The sequence below is a fragment of the Saccopteryx bilineata genome, chromosome 4 (assembly GCF_036850765.1).
Source record: "Saccopteryx bilineata isolate mSacBil1 chromosome 4, mSacBil1_pri_phased_curated, whole genome shotgun sequence".
Taxonomy (NCBI): Eukaryota; Metazoa; Chordata; class Mammalia; order Chiroptera; family Emballonuridae; genus Saccopteryx; species Saccopteryx bilineata.
In genome coordinates this window covers 80,814,066-80,827,436 of record NC_089493.1, presented here as the reverse complement: position 1 = coordinate 80,827,436, position 13,371 = coordinate 80,814,066, and the positions used below count along the sequence as shown (strand labels likewise).

Genomic DNA, 13,371 nt, shown 5'->3' with positions numbered 1-13,371 from the left:
TAGTAATACCCACTGCCTCGGAACACTGTGGTAATTAAAAAAGACGATAAAACGTTTGTCACAGTGCTTAGCTAATAGGAAATGTAGTCATTATTATCCCTGAGAGTGCTCTTGAGGATCCATCTGAGTATGAAGTTCTTCCCAGAGCTGGGGCCAACAGGCTCTGGGTCGCTGGAACTGAGGGAGGCTCCAGGAAGCAAGGCGAGGGGGCTACACGACAACGGCCGGGAGACGCGGGCCACCCAGCACCATCGTGTCACCTACCAAGCTTCACTTTCTTCCTCCTCTCATCTAGTTTCTGGGTCCTCTCTGCTGCCTGCTTCTTGGCTTTCCTGACCTTGTCATATGCGGCCTGGCAGGAGAAAGGTCATCGAGGAGCAGTCAGCCAGAGAACAAGCGTAGGGCCCAGCCACCTTCCTGGCCCCACCGCCTACACCTTGAGTCTCTAGTCTGGGACAGCCAGGACTCTGCTGCATGGCAGAGCACAGAGGACCGCGGCTAAAGTGCACGGTGGTCTCTCACCATGGGGACAGTGCAGATAGATGAGGATGTGCTTACCCTGGCTGCAGCATCAGTCAGTACCTCCAAAGCCTGAGAAAGCTGGTGGAAGAGTTCAGCTAAACCCAAGGGTCAAAAAACAGAGAAGAAAATTAAATTAGACTCAGTGATGGTGTGCTCCTTCAAAAGAGCATCTCAGAGAAGCCACAGGCTGGCAAAAAGCAAAAAAAGCCGACCGACATCAGCAGATGACAAACCAGCAAAAAAAGGGTGAACGCATCAGCAACTGACCTAAGATGAGAAGCCAGGTGAGTGCACCAGCATTCCCCAGCACTCCTGCGGGAGCGCGGGTGGGAAACGTACCATGCCCAGGCGGCTGGCCTCCTTCTCCCCACGCCTCTGAGTCTCACCTGCTCTGGGATTATCTGGATTTTTGTCTGGGTGGCAGGAGAGGGCCTTCTGCCTATATGCCTTTTTCACCTGAAAGGGTCAGAACACATGGTCATTAGTTCTCTGACCGGCACAGACAAGAACACCTTGCAGAAAGTGCTCCCTGTCTCTGTAAGAGAGGTTGCTGGCTCTCACACTGAGACAGTCACCTCACAACCAACAGGAGATTTGCAGTGGAGGAGGCAGAGGCTGTGGATGAAGCCCACCGCTGCCTGGAGCAGAAGGCCTGGGCCTACTTCCTACCAAGCACCCAATCTCACCACTGGGCATGTCAAAGCGATCCTAGCAGGGCAGGTTCTCTTCAGCCATGTGGAAACAAACAGGCACTCTCATATATCCTTGGTGGGCCTATCAACTGGGGCAACCTTTCTGGAAGAAAATTTTGCCATCAAAAAAAATTGGGGGGGGGGGTATTTTTCCGCAGTTGAAGCAGGGAGGCAGACAGACTCCCACATGCGCCTGACCGGGATCCACCTAGCATGCCCACCAGGGGGCAAGCTCTGCCAATCTGGAGCATTGCTCCGTTTTGGCTGGAGCCATTCTAGTGCCTGAGGTGGAGGCCATAGAGCCGTCCTCAGTGTCCGAGCCAACTTTGCTCCAATGGAGCCTTGGCTGCAGGAGGGGAAGAGAGAGACAGAGAGGAAGGAAGGAGAGGGGGAGGGGTGGAGAAGCAGATGGGCGCTTCTCCTGTGTGCCCTGACCGGGAATTGAACCTGGGACTTCCACACGCCAGGCTGATGCTCTACTGCTGAGCCAGCCAGCCAGGGCACCATCAAAATTTTAAATGTACTTCTCTTTGACCCATTCCTAGGAATTTGGACTTGTAGAAGTATGCCATCATACAAGGATGCCCACTGCGCCACTGTTTATATTAGCTCCCAACTGGAACCAACCAAAATCTCCATCAACAGGAGGATCCATTTTAAAAATTATGATAGATGGAAGCCTGTATGTGCTGACTAGAAAGATCTTCAAGTCCTCATTACAAGAAAAAAAAAGAGTCTGTACTCTGTGTGGTGATGAATGTTAACTAGACTTATTGTGGTGCATGTGTTGTATACCTGAAATTAATACAATGTTACATGCTTATTATATCTCAATCTGGAAACAAGAAGAATCTTCAAGATGTAGTGTGTTAAAAAAAGGCTTAGAGCCTGACCTGTGGTGGTGCAGTGGATAAAGCGTCAACCTGGAAATGCTGAGGTCGCCGGTTCAAAACCCTGGGCTTGCCTGGTCAAGGCACATATGGGAGTTGATGCTTCCTGCTCCTCCCCCCTTCTCCCTCTCTCTCTCTCTTTCTCTCCCCCTCCCCCTATAATGAATAAATAAAATCTTTTTTTTTTTTTTAAAGGCTTAGAACAGTTATATAATTTCACTTTGGGGCTTACAATAAAAAAACGAAATAAAAATAGTTAAAGATACTATGGCATGTACATAGCTTCTGTTTTCTTTCTTCCTCATAGCAATCATAAGAAACATAAGAGTGGTTTCCTTTGGAGAAAAGCTAAAGATGGAGGGAGAAAAACATTTACATCTCATTTTATGCCATTCTGTAGTTCAATTTTCAAACCACTTGACCTGTGGTGGTGCGGTGGATAGAGTGTCAACCTAGATGCAGTGGATAGAGTGTCAACCTGGAGTGCTGAGGTCGCTGGTTTGAAATCCTGGGCTTGCCCGGTCAAGGCACATACGAGAAGCAATCAAGTAACAGCTAACATGAAGCAACTATGATCTTGTTCTCTCTCTCTCGTTCTCTCTCTCTCTCTCTCTCTCTCTCTCTCTCGTTATCCCCCCCCTCTCTCTCCCTGTCTCTCTAAAATCAGTAAATAAAATCTTTAAAAATTTTTTGAACCTTAAGTCTTATTTTATTGTCAACAGAGAGTTATCTTGGTGGGGAAGTTATGGTTCATTTTTTGTTTTTATCTTTGCATATCTCTGATTTAAAAAGAAAAAAGGTAATATTTCTTATATTAGTAAAAATTAACAGCTACCAAGATTCCCGAGAGTGTTTTAAGGGAAAGCAGAACACAAAATCCCAGAATCTGTCCTGTTTCCTGAGGGCTTGACCTCATTTCTGCCTGTATACCTTACTTGCTGCTCAAACCTCCTGAGAGGAGGAACCTTTGGACCCAGAACTTCCATATCTCAGAGGAAACCAATAAATATTTCCACCCAAAGTGTGCTAAATAAGGACTTTCAGCCGCAAGCTGCCAGCCGCGCAGGTGCCTCACTCCACTCTCCCATCTTCCGCCAAGAAAGGCAGGTAGCTGCCTAGATCGCTGGGCTATGCTGCCACCTGCTGGGCCACCACCAGCACCACACCTTCACATGCCAGGGCAACCGGGCCCATATGGCTCTCCTGGCTGAGCAGGAGGCAAGAAACCATACCCCTAGGACAGGTCTTGAGCAGCAAAGGGGTAGACATGCCTCCATGCCCTCCCGCCTTCGCTCACCTGGCCCACCTGTTCACCTCCCCACCCCAATGTCTTTACCATTAAACAAAATCACCTAGCTGTTTTCACTACAAAATAACAATAATAATAATAATAGAAAATAATCCAAGGAAACTGGAGGTGATAGTCTTACATTTGAAATGTCATCTTGACTCTTTTTTTTTTTTTTTAACAGAGAGAGAGTCAGAGAGAGGGATAGATATGGACAGACAGGAACAGAGAGAGGTGAGAAGCATCAATCATTAGTTTTTCGTTGCAACACCTTAGTTGTTCATTAATTGCTTTCTCACATGTGCCTTGACGGCTCATGGGCCTTCAGCAGACCGAGTAACCCCTTGCTTAAGCCAGGGGCTTTGGGTCCAAGCTGGTGAGCTTTGCTCAAGCCAGATGAGCCCACGCTCAAGCTGGCAACCTTGGGGTCTCGAACCTGGGTCCTCTGCATCCCAGTCCGATGCACTATCCATTGAACCACTGCCTGGTCAGGCTCATCTTGATTCTTTAACTCCCTTGTCTTGTCTCTTTCTTTCTTTTGCCTCCTCCATTGTGTCCTCAATTTCATTTCCTTTTTGTTTTAAAGTAAGCCTTTATTATATATTCTTTAGATCTTAAGAGTCCTTCATTTATTTTTCCAGTAAGTAACACATTACAAAAAATGTATAAAAAGCTAATGTTCTTTGAGCATTTCCCCAGCCCTCTCTTCAAAATTCCAATGTTAACTGGATGGTAGGTATCCTTCTAAACCTTCCTCCTTAATCATTCCAATAAATACAAGCATCTAATGCACCTATAGGAGTCTTTGAGTTTTGTTTCGCCTCTCTCCCCCCACCTTGCTCTCTGGTCCCATCCCCACCCTCCGAGAAGAATGAGAGGAAGAAATAGGGAGAATGAGGTGTCTATCACCTCACCTTGAAACACTGCCCTCTGAATGAACTTGCTTAGAGCCAGGATTAAGATGCATGCCCTACTAATGTTGGGGGATTTTGTGGAAGGTGGTTTCTTTTGTATCATGAGTTCTTTTAAATATTGCAAGTTCTTTTTTGTAAATTCAAGAGGGACAGTAGAAGGGAGAGAGTGGCAATAAGGACCAGTAAGAAAGCAAGATAAAATAACCATGAGATGGGCTGGCTGGTAGTACATTCTTCAGTTCCTTTCCTTTCTTTTTTCTTGGACAGAATGCTTTATGGGCTTATTCTAAAGGAATATTAAATATTGCTTTGAGTTTTATAATTCATTTGGATGTTCTATATCTTAAAATTAGTTTTTTATGTAAATAGGGAGACAAAATTCTTCAAACTGAAAAAAAAAATTATATAACGGGAAATTAATCTACATATTTTAATTTGCTTCCTTATCAATTCTCTTTCCAGAATGTGCTCCTCTGACAAATGTTTATAAGGCCTGACCTGTGGTGGCGCAGTGGATAAAGCGTCGACCTGGAAATGCTGAGGTCGCCGGTTCAAAACCCTGGGCTTGCCTGGTCAAGGCACATATGGGAATTGATGCTTCCAGCTCCTCCCCCCTTCTCTCTCTCTGTTTCTCTCTCTCTCTTCTCTAAAAATGAATAAATAAAATAAAATAAAAAACTTTAAAAAATGTTTATAAGAGTCTCATCAGATTTTCCTTGAAGCAACTAGTACAACAAGATCTAAGTTATACCACTTCCCCAGTGGGCGGCATCCCCTCTCACTCAACCACTCATTTCTCACCCTCCCAACACAACCAAACACAACTTCCCCAATCAACTGGATGTATCCTGGACCCTCATTCCCTCGGGGCCTTGCCTGGTCCTCAATTTCCAAACCACCTTTTAAAGGTGTAAGGTGCTGAACATTCTGTGTTTCAAGATCTTACAGGAAAAATATTACCAGTCTCCTGCACTGACTAGATGTTGGCAGGGAGAGAGGTGAGGTCAGAAAGTCAAGGTTAGGCTGGTATTCAATCCCAGGCAGGGACGTTTAAAGGCAGAAGGAGAGCTCTTTGAGAACCTTCATTACAGTAGTGAATGAAGCTAACCCCCTTCTGGGTCTGCTGATGGAGCATCTAGGATAGACAGGGGCTTAGCTGGAGCTGGGCACACAGAGAAAAATCAGTCATTTCCCTGACACTGAAGAGGAAGGTGACTGTTGAGCAAGAAAGATGACTGAAAATAATTACATCACAGTGTGTGAGATGCTGTAAGAGTGGTCTCTAAGAATGGGAACACAGAAGTGAGTGACTAATTTTTGTCCTGAAGACTCCCCAGAGGAGGCAATATCTGAGCTGATTCTGAAAGGCGAGCAGTTCTCTAAGTAGAAAGCCAGAAAAGACAGTCAAGACAGAGGGTGTGAAAAAGGCAACTTCTCTTCACACCCCAGACCAGCTTAGAAAAGAAATATAAAAATTTTGTTTTAATAATGAGAAAAAGGGCCTGACCAGGTGGTGGTGTAGTTGAAAGAGCGTCGACCTGGGACACTGAGGTCCCAGGTTTGAAACCCCAAGGTCACCAGCTTGAGTGTGGGATCATAGACATGACCCCATGGTCATTCGCTTGAGCCCAAAGGTTGCTGACTTAAAGCCCAATGTCAGTGGTTTGAGCCCAAGATCACTGGCTTGAGCAAGGGGTCACTGGGTTCGCTGGAGCCCCGTGATCAAGGCACGTATGGCAAAGCATTCAATGAACAGCTAAAGTGTCACAACTATGAGCTGATATCTCTCATCTCTCTCCCTTCCTGTCTATCTGTCTCACACACACACACACACACACACAAAATTAACAATAATAATGAGAAAAAGGTACTGAGAACAGGAAAGGATTTGAAAAGACAGAGATGGTTGCAATAAAACAAAAACAAAAATGTTTTTGTTAAAAGATAGTTTTGGTTAGTTAAAAAACTTCAACCAGCCTGACCTGTAGTGGCGCAGTGGATAAAGCATCGACCTGGAAATGCTGAGGTTGCCGGTTCGAAACCCTGGGCTTGCCTGGTCAAGGCACATATGGGAGTTAATGCTTCCAGCTCCTCCCCCCTTCTCTCTGTTTCTCTCTCTCTCTCTCTCTCTCTCTCTCTCTCCTCTCTAAAAATGAATAAATAAACAACAACAAAAAAACAACAAAAAAAACTTCAACCAAAGAAAGTAATGAAAGGAAAATAGGAAAAGAAAAATTCATACAAACATGCAGGATTTGGGATGGATTAAAGAACGGTAAGTTAACAAATAATAGAACAAAAAGGTAAGTTAACAAATAATAGAACAATTAGAAGGGAAGCCCCATGGTGTTTATGAGCAGGGCCAGGTGTGGAGAGACTTCTGAGTTCAAAGTAATAGAACAGAATGAGTTACTAAGGAGGCTAATGGGATCTTGAAGTGCAAAAAACTTGAACCTCAACACTGTCTGCTATAAAAGCACAAAAATATCAGGCAAAATTAATGGAACAGATGAACAACTGAGGTCTTGCAACGAGAAACTGATGATTGATGCTTCTCATCTCTCTCCGTTCCTGCCTGTCTGTCCCTATCTATCCCTCTCTCTGACTCTCTCTCTGTCCCTGTAATAAATAAATAAATAAATAAATAAATAAATAAATAAATAATAAAAAGATTAATGGAACAAACTGTAGTAAATGTGAAAATTCAAGATATGATAAAAGGTATTATTAAAATTTACTACACCAACCTGACCAGGTGGTGGCGCAATGGATACAGCCTCAGACTAGGACACTGAGGACCCAAGTTCGAAACCCCAGGTTGCCGGCTTGAGCACGGGCTCATCTGGTTTGAGCAAGGCTCACCAGCTTGAGCCCAATGTCGCTGGCTCGAGCAAGGGGTTACTCAGTCTGCTGTAGCCCCCTGGTCAAGGCACATATGAGAAAGCAATCAATGAACAACTAAGGTGCCACAACGAAGAATTGATGCTTCTCATCTGTCTCCCTTCCTGTCTGTCCTTATCTGTCCCTCTGTCTGTCTCTCTCTGACTCTGTCACACACACAAAAAGTGTATTACACCAAGTGAAAAAAAAAGTTGAATCATCATCTCAACCAATATATCAAAGTAATTCCAGCTAGATTTCAAAAACTAATTATAAAAGAAAAAGAAACTAGCCTGGCCTGTGGTGGCCCAATGGATAAAACGTTGACCTGGAACGCTGAGGTTGCCAGTTCTAATCCCTGGGTTTGCCTGGTCAAGGCACACACAACAAGCAATCAATGAACAACTAAAGTGAAGCAACTATGAGTTGATACTTCCCTCTCCCCACCCTTATCCCTGTAAAATCAATAAATAAATATCTTTAAAAAAGAAAAGAAGGAAGGAAAGAAGAAAAGGAGGGAGGGAAGGGAGAAGAGGGGAGGGAGGGAGGAGAAAACTACAAAAACCTAAAAAGAAAGAAAATAATGGACCCGTAACCTGCCTTTTGGATGGGAAAGAAATTCCTAAGTATTAAAATGGAAAAAACTGGCCTGACCTGTGGTGGCACAGTGGGTAAAGCATCGACCTAGAATGCTGGGGTCGCCGGTTCGAAACCCTGGGCTTGCCTGGTCAAGGCACATGTGGGAGTTGATGCTTCCTGCTCCTCCCCTCCCCTCTCTCTCTCTCCTCTCTCTAAAATGAATAGTTTTTTTTTAAAATCTAAAACGGAAAAAATCATACACACACATGCACACAAACACAAAATGAATGGATTTACAAGGAAAAAACTTTTATCTGAGTCAAAAATCATACACAAAAGACAGAGGAAATAAAAACTAAGAGAAGGCTCTCCATGAAATATGACAGACACCAAATCCCTACCATATAAACAACTCATACAGAAAAAAACAAACTATAAGAAAATAGAGAAAGATCATAAAGAGAACACACTATAAATGGCTAAAAACATGAAAAATGTTCAGTCTCACAAACAACAGTTAAGTCATTTTTCTTTCTTTCTTTTTTTTTTTCTTTTCTTTAGTGAGACAGAGAGGAGATAGAGAGACAGAATCCTGCATGTGCCCCGACCAGTATCTACCCAGCAACCCCTGTCTGGGGCCAATGTTCTGCCCATCTGGGGCCATGCTTACAACTGAGCTATTTTTAGCACCTGAGGTGGAGGGTTCGTGGAGACATCTTCAGTGCTCGGGGTCAATGCACTCATACCAATCAAGCCATGGCTGTGGGAGGGGATGAGAGAGAGAGTGAGAGAGAAGGGAGAGGAGAGAAGCAGATGGTCACCTCTCCTTTGTGCCCTGACTGGGAATCAAACTTAGGACTTCCACACACTGAGTCAATGCTCTACCACTTAGCCAACCAGCCAGGGCAATTAAGTCATTTTTCACTTGTCAATTGACAACAAGTGAAAAAGAGATAGAGCCTGACCAGGCAGTGGCACAGTGGATAGAGCATCAGTCTGGGACATGGAGGATCCAGGTTCAAAACCCCAACGTTGCTGGCTTGAGCGAGGGCTCCTTCAACTTAATCACGGGCTCACCAGCTTGAGCCCAAAGGTCGCTGGCTTGAGCCCAAGGTAACTGGCTTGAGCAAGTGGTCACTGGTTCGGCTGGAGCCCCGGGTCAAGACACATATGAGAAAGTAATCAATAAACAACTAAGTTGCCACAATGAAGAATTGATGCTTCTCATCTCTCCCCTTCCTGTCTGTCTGCCTGTCCCTATCTGTTCCTCCTTCTGTCTCTATCCAAAAAAAAAAAAAAAAAAAAAAAAAAAAAGATGGAATTTAATGTTGGCGGCTTTGTGGTGAATATATAAATTGACACAATGATTCTGGAAAGCCATTCATACAGATCAGAAGGCTTTGAAAAGTGAAGACCCTTTGCCCTGGCCGGTTGGCTCAGTGGTAGAGCGTCAGCCTGGCGTGCGGAAGTCCTGGGTTCGATTCCCGGCCAGGGCACACAGGAGAGGCGCCCATCTGCTTCTCTGCCCCTCCCCCTCTCCTTCCTCTCTGTCTCTCTCTTCCCTTCCCGCAGCCGAGGCTCCATTGGAGCAAAAGATGGCCCCAGCGCTGGGGATGGCTCCATGGCCTCTGCCCCAGGTGCTAGAGTGGCTCTGGTCGCAACAGAGCGATGCCCCGGATGGGCAGAACATCGCCCCCTGGTGGGCATGCCGGGTGGATCCCGGTTGGGCGCATGCGGGAGTCTGACTGTCTCCCTGTTTCCAGCTTCAGAAAAACACAAAAAACAAAACAAAACAAAAAAACAACGAAAAGTGAAGACCCTTTGATCCAGCAAGTCCTCTTCTAAGAATCTGTCCTAAAGAAATATTTAGAAATTTACACAATATTTGTAAACACTGGTATTTATTTATAGCATTATTTATAATAGAGACAAATCCAGAAGTAACTTACATACCAAAAAAAACCCCCAAAATAGCAGCTGGCAATTACAATATATAATGCTCACCATATAGCAAGCTCTGTTTGAAGTTCTTTACATATGATAACTTATTTGACTCTTTAAAAAAATTTTTTTTCAGTGAGAGAGAAAGACAGATGGGAAGGTAGAGAGATGAGAAGCATCAACTGCTAGTTCTGGCACTTTAGTTGTTCACTGATTGCTTTTTTTTTTTTCTTTTACAGAAACAGAGAGAGAGTCAGAGAGAGGGATAGACAGGGACAGACAGAACGGAGAGAGATGAGAAGCATCAATCATTAGTTTTTCGTTGTGACACCTTAGTTGTTCATTGACTGCTCTCTCATATGTGCCTTGACCGTGGGGCTACAGCAGACCGAGTAACCCCTGCTCATACCAGCGATCCTGGGTCCAAGCTGGTGAGCTTTGCTCAAACCAGATGAGCCCACGCTCAAGCTGGTGACCTCAGGGTCTTGAACCTGGATCCTCCGCATCCCAGTCCGACACTCTATCCACTGCACCACCGCCCGGTCAGGCTGATTGCTTTCTCATATGTGCCTTGACCAGGGTTGAGGGGCTCCAGCTGAGCCAGTAACCTCTTGTTCAAACCAGTGACCAGGAGGTCATGTCTATGATCCCAAGTTCAAGCTGGTGACCCTGCATTCAAACTGGTGAGCCTGTGCTCAAGCTGGCGACCTCAGGGTTTTAAACCTGGGTCCTCAGCATCCCAGATTGATGCTCTATCCATTGCATGACTGCCTGGTCAGGCTAAAAAAAAATGTGTTTTGTTTTTTTTTTAACAGAGACAGAGAGAGTCAGAGAGAGGGATAGATAGGGACAGACAGACAGGAACGGAGAGAGATGAAAGCATCAATCATCAGTTTTTCACTGCGACACCTTAGTTCTTCATTGATTGCTTTCTCATATGTGCCTTGACCGCGGGCCTTCAGCAGACCGAGTAACCCCTTGCTCAAGCCAGCGACCTCAGGGTCTCGAACCTGGGTCCTTCCACATCCCAGTCTGACACTCTATCCACTGTGCCACCGCCTGGTCAGGCAAAAAAGAAATATTTTTAATTTACTGATTTTAGAAAGAGAGAGAAATGGGGAGAGATAGACAGAAAGAGAGAGACAGAAAAAGAAAAAGAGATAAACATCAATTTGTTTGACTTATTTATGCATTCATTGGTTAATTCTTGTATGTGCCCTGACCCATGGTTAAACCTGCAAACTTGGCATATCTGGAGTACGCTCTCTCCTACTTTCATCAATGTATAGATCATTCAGACAGAAAATCAGTAAGGAAACACTGGCCTTAAATAATACGTTAGCTCATATGGACTTAATAGACATATGTGGAACATATTACCCAAAGCAACAGAACACGTGTTCTTCTCAAGCACAATATATATCATATGTTAGTCCACAAAACAACCCTTAATAAATTTTTAAAAACTGAAATCATATCAAGCATCTTTTCTAACCACAACAGTATGAAACTAGATATCAATTACAAGAAGAAAACAAAAATTTCACAAATATGTGGAGATTAAACAATATGCTACTAAACAACCAATCGGTCAAAGCAGAAACCAAGAGAGATAAATAAATTCCTTGAGAAAAATAAAAATAGAAACACAACATACCAAAACTTATGGGTTACAGCAAAAGCAGTTTAAAGAGGGAAGTTCATAGCAATAAATACTAATAGTAAGAAACAAGAAAGATTTTTTTTTTTTTTACAGAGTCAGAGAGAGAGAGAGTTAGAGAGAGGGATAGATAGGGACAGACAGACAGAAACGGAGACGGAGAGAGATGAGAAGCATCAATCATCAGTTTTTTGTTGCAACACCTTAGTTGTTCATTGACTGCTCTCTCATATGTGCCTTGACCGCAGGTCTTCAGCAGACCAAGTAAACCCTTGCTCAAGCCAGCGACCTTGTGTCCAAGCTGGTGAGCTTTGCTCAAACCAGATGAGCCCGCGCTCAAGCTGGTGACCTCAGGGTCTCGAGCCTGGGTCCTCCACGTCCCAATCCAACGCTCCATCCACTGCGCCACCACCCAGCCAGGCAAGAAAGATCTTAAATAAACAATTTAACTTTACACCTTAAGGAATGAGAAAAAGAAAAACAAATGAAGCCCAAAGTTAGTAAAAGTAGGAAAATAATACAGATTAGAGTGGAAATAAATGAGGTAGAGACTAAAAGCCAATAGACAAGATAGATGAAACTAAGAGCTGGTTTTCTGAAAAATAAGCAAAACAGACAAATCTTGAGCTCAATTTATCAAGAAGAAAAGAGAAAGGAGGCAAAATAAAAATCAGAAATAAAAGTAGAGATACAACTGATATCACTGATGTCTACTGACTTCAATAGTACATTAAAAGAATTAAAAGAATCAAACACCATGATCAAATGGGATTAGTTCCAGGGATGCAAGGGTGGTTCAAATTCTGCAAATTAATCAGTGTGATACACCACATTAAGAAAATACAGTGGTACCTCGACACACGAGCACTTTAAATCATGAGCAATTTGAGACAAGCAGTCACTCGTGGCATTTTTTGCTTTAAGCCATGAGTGGATATTTGAATCACGTGCTTCTGCCACCCTCCACTAGATAGCCTGCTGAATGTTCTGAGAGGGAGGAAGAAACAAACTTCCATGGAAAAGTTTTTATTGAAACGGCCTCTAAGTGAAAGCAAGGAAAGTGTGGCAAAAAAGCCAAAAGTCAGTGAAAAAAATGATTGTTGGGCCCTGGCCGGTTGGCTCAGCGGTAGAGCGTCGGCCTAGCATGCGGAGGACCCGGGTTCGATTCCCGGCCAGGGCACATAGGAGAAGCGCCCATTTGCTTCTCCACCCCTCCGCCGCGCCTCCCTCTCTGTCTCTCTCTTCCCCTCCCGCAGCCAAGGCTCCATTGGAGCAAAGATGGCCCGGGCGCTGGGGATGGCTCTGTGGCCTCTGCCCCAGGCGCTAGAGTGGCTCTGGTCGCAACATGGCGACACCCAGGAGGGTCGCAACATGGCGACGCCCAGGATGGGCAGAGCGTCGCCCCCTGGTGGGCGTGCCGGGTGGATCCCGGTCAGGTGCATGCGGGAGTCTGTCTGACTGTCTCTCCCTGTTTCCAGCTTCAGAAAAATGCAAAAAAAAAAAAAAAAAAAAAAAGATTGTTGGGCAAATGAGTTTGTAAAATCTGTATTTTCTGAGTTTCCTCACTTTTATTGTTAAAAATGGCGCTGGCAGCTGTCTGTGAAATCGCTAATTACCTTCCTGCTTGGGAAGGACCATTTTTATGCTAATATATCATCCCCTCCCCCAGCATCTTCACCTGACCTTGAAGGTAAATACACTTCATAAACCAGTTTATTTCTTTACATTCTCTCTTATTGTGTGTGTGTGTGTATGTATGTATATGTATTTTTTATTTACAAAGTACATTTTCTTATTTAAAAGCATATAAAACAAAAAATTTGTGTGGTTTGGGGGGGCTGGAACAGATTAATTGCATTCCCCTTAATTAAAATTCAATTTGACACACAAGCAAATTGAGTCATGAGCTTGGCCATGAAACAAATTAAACTCATGTGTCAAGGTATCACTGTAAAGGATAGGCCCTGGCTGGGTGATTCAGTGGACAGAGTATCATCCAGGTGCA

The 13,371-nt window shown here is 44.3% G+C and overlaps 1 protein-coding gene across 1 annotated transcript in view; it reads right to left on the bottom strand.

The window, feature by feature from the left end:
- The window catches only part of DNAJC17 (DnaJ heat shock protein family (Hsp40) member C17), a 57,305-nt gene that overhangs the window by 11,440 nt on the left and 32,494 nt on the right, over positions 1-13,371 (bottom strand). Inside the window, exons 2-4 of the mRNA XM_066277073.1 lie at positions 909-978; positions 559-617; positions 265-352 (exon numbers count right to left, since the gene is read on the bottom strand). Coding sequence (XP_066133170.1) covers positions 265-352; positions 559-617; positions 909-978 — 217 coding nt within the window. The remainder of the gene's footprint in view (positions 1-264; positions 353-558; positions 618-908; positions 979-13,371) is intronic.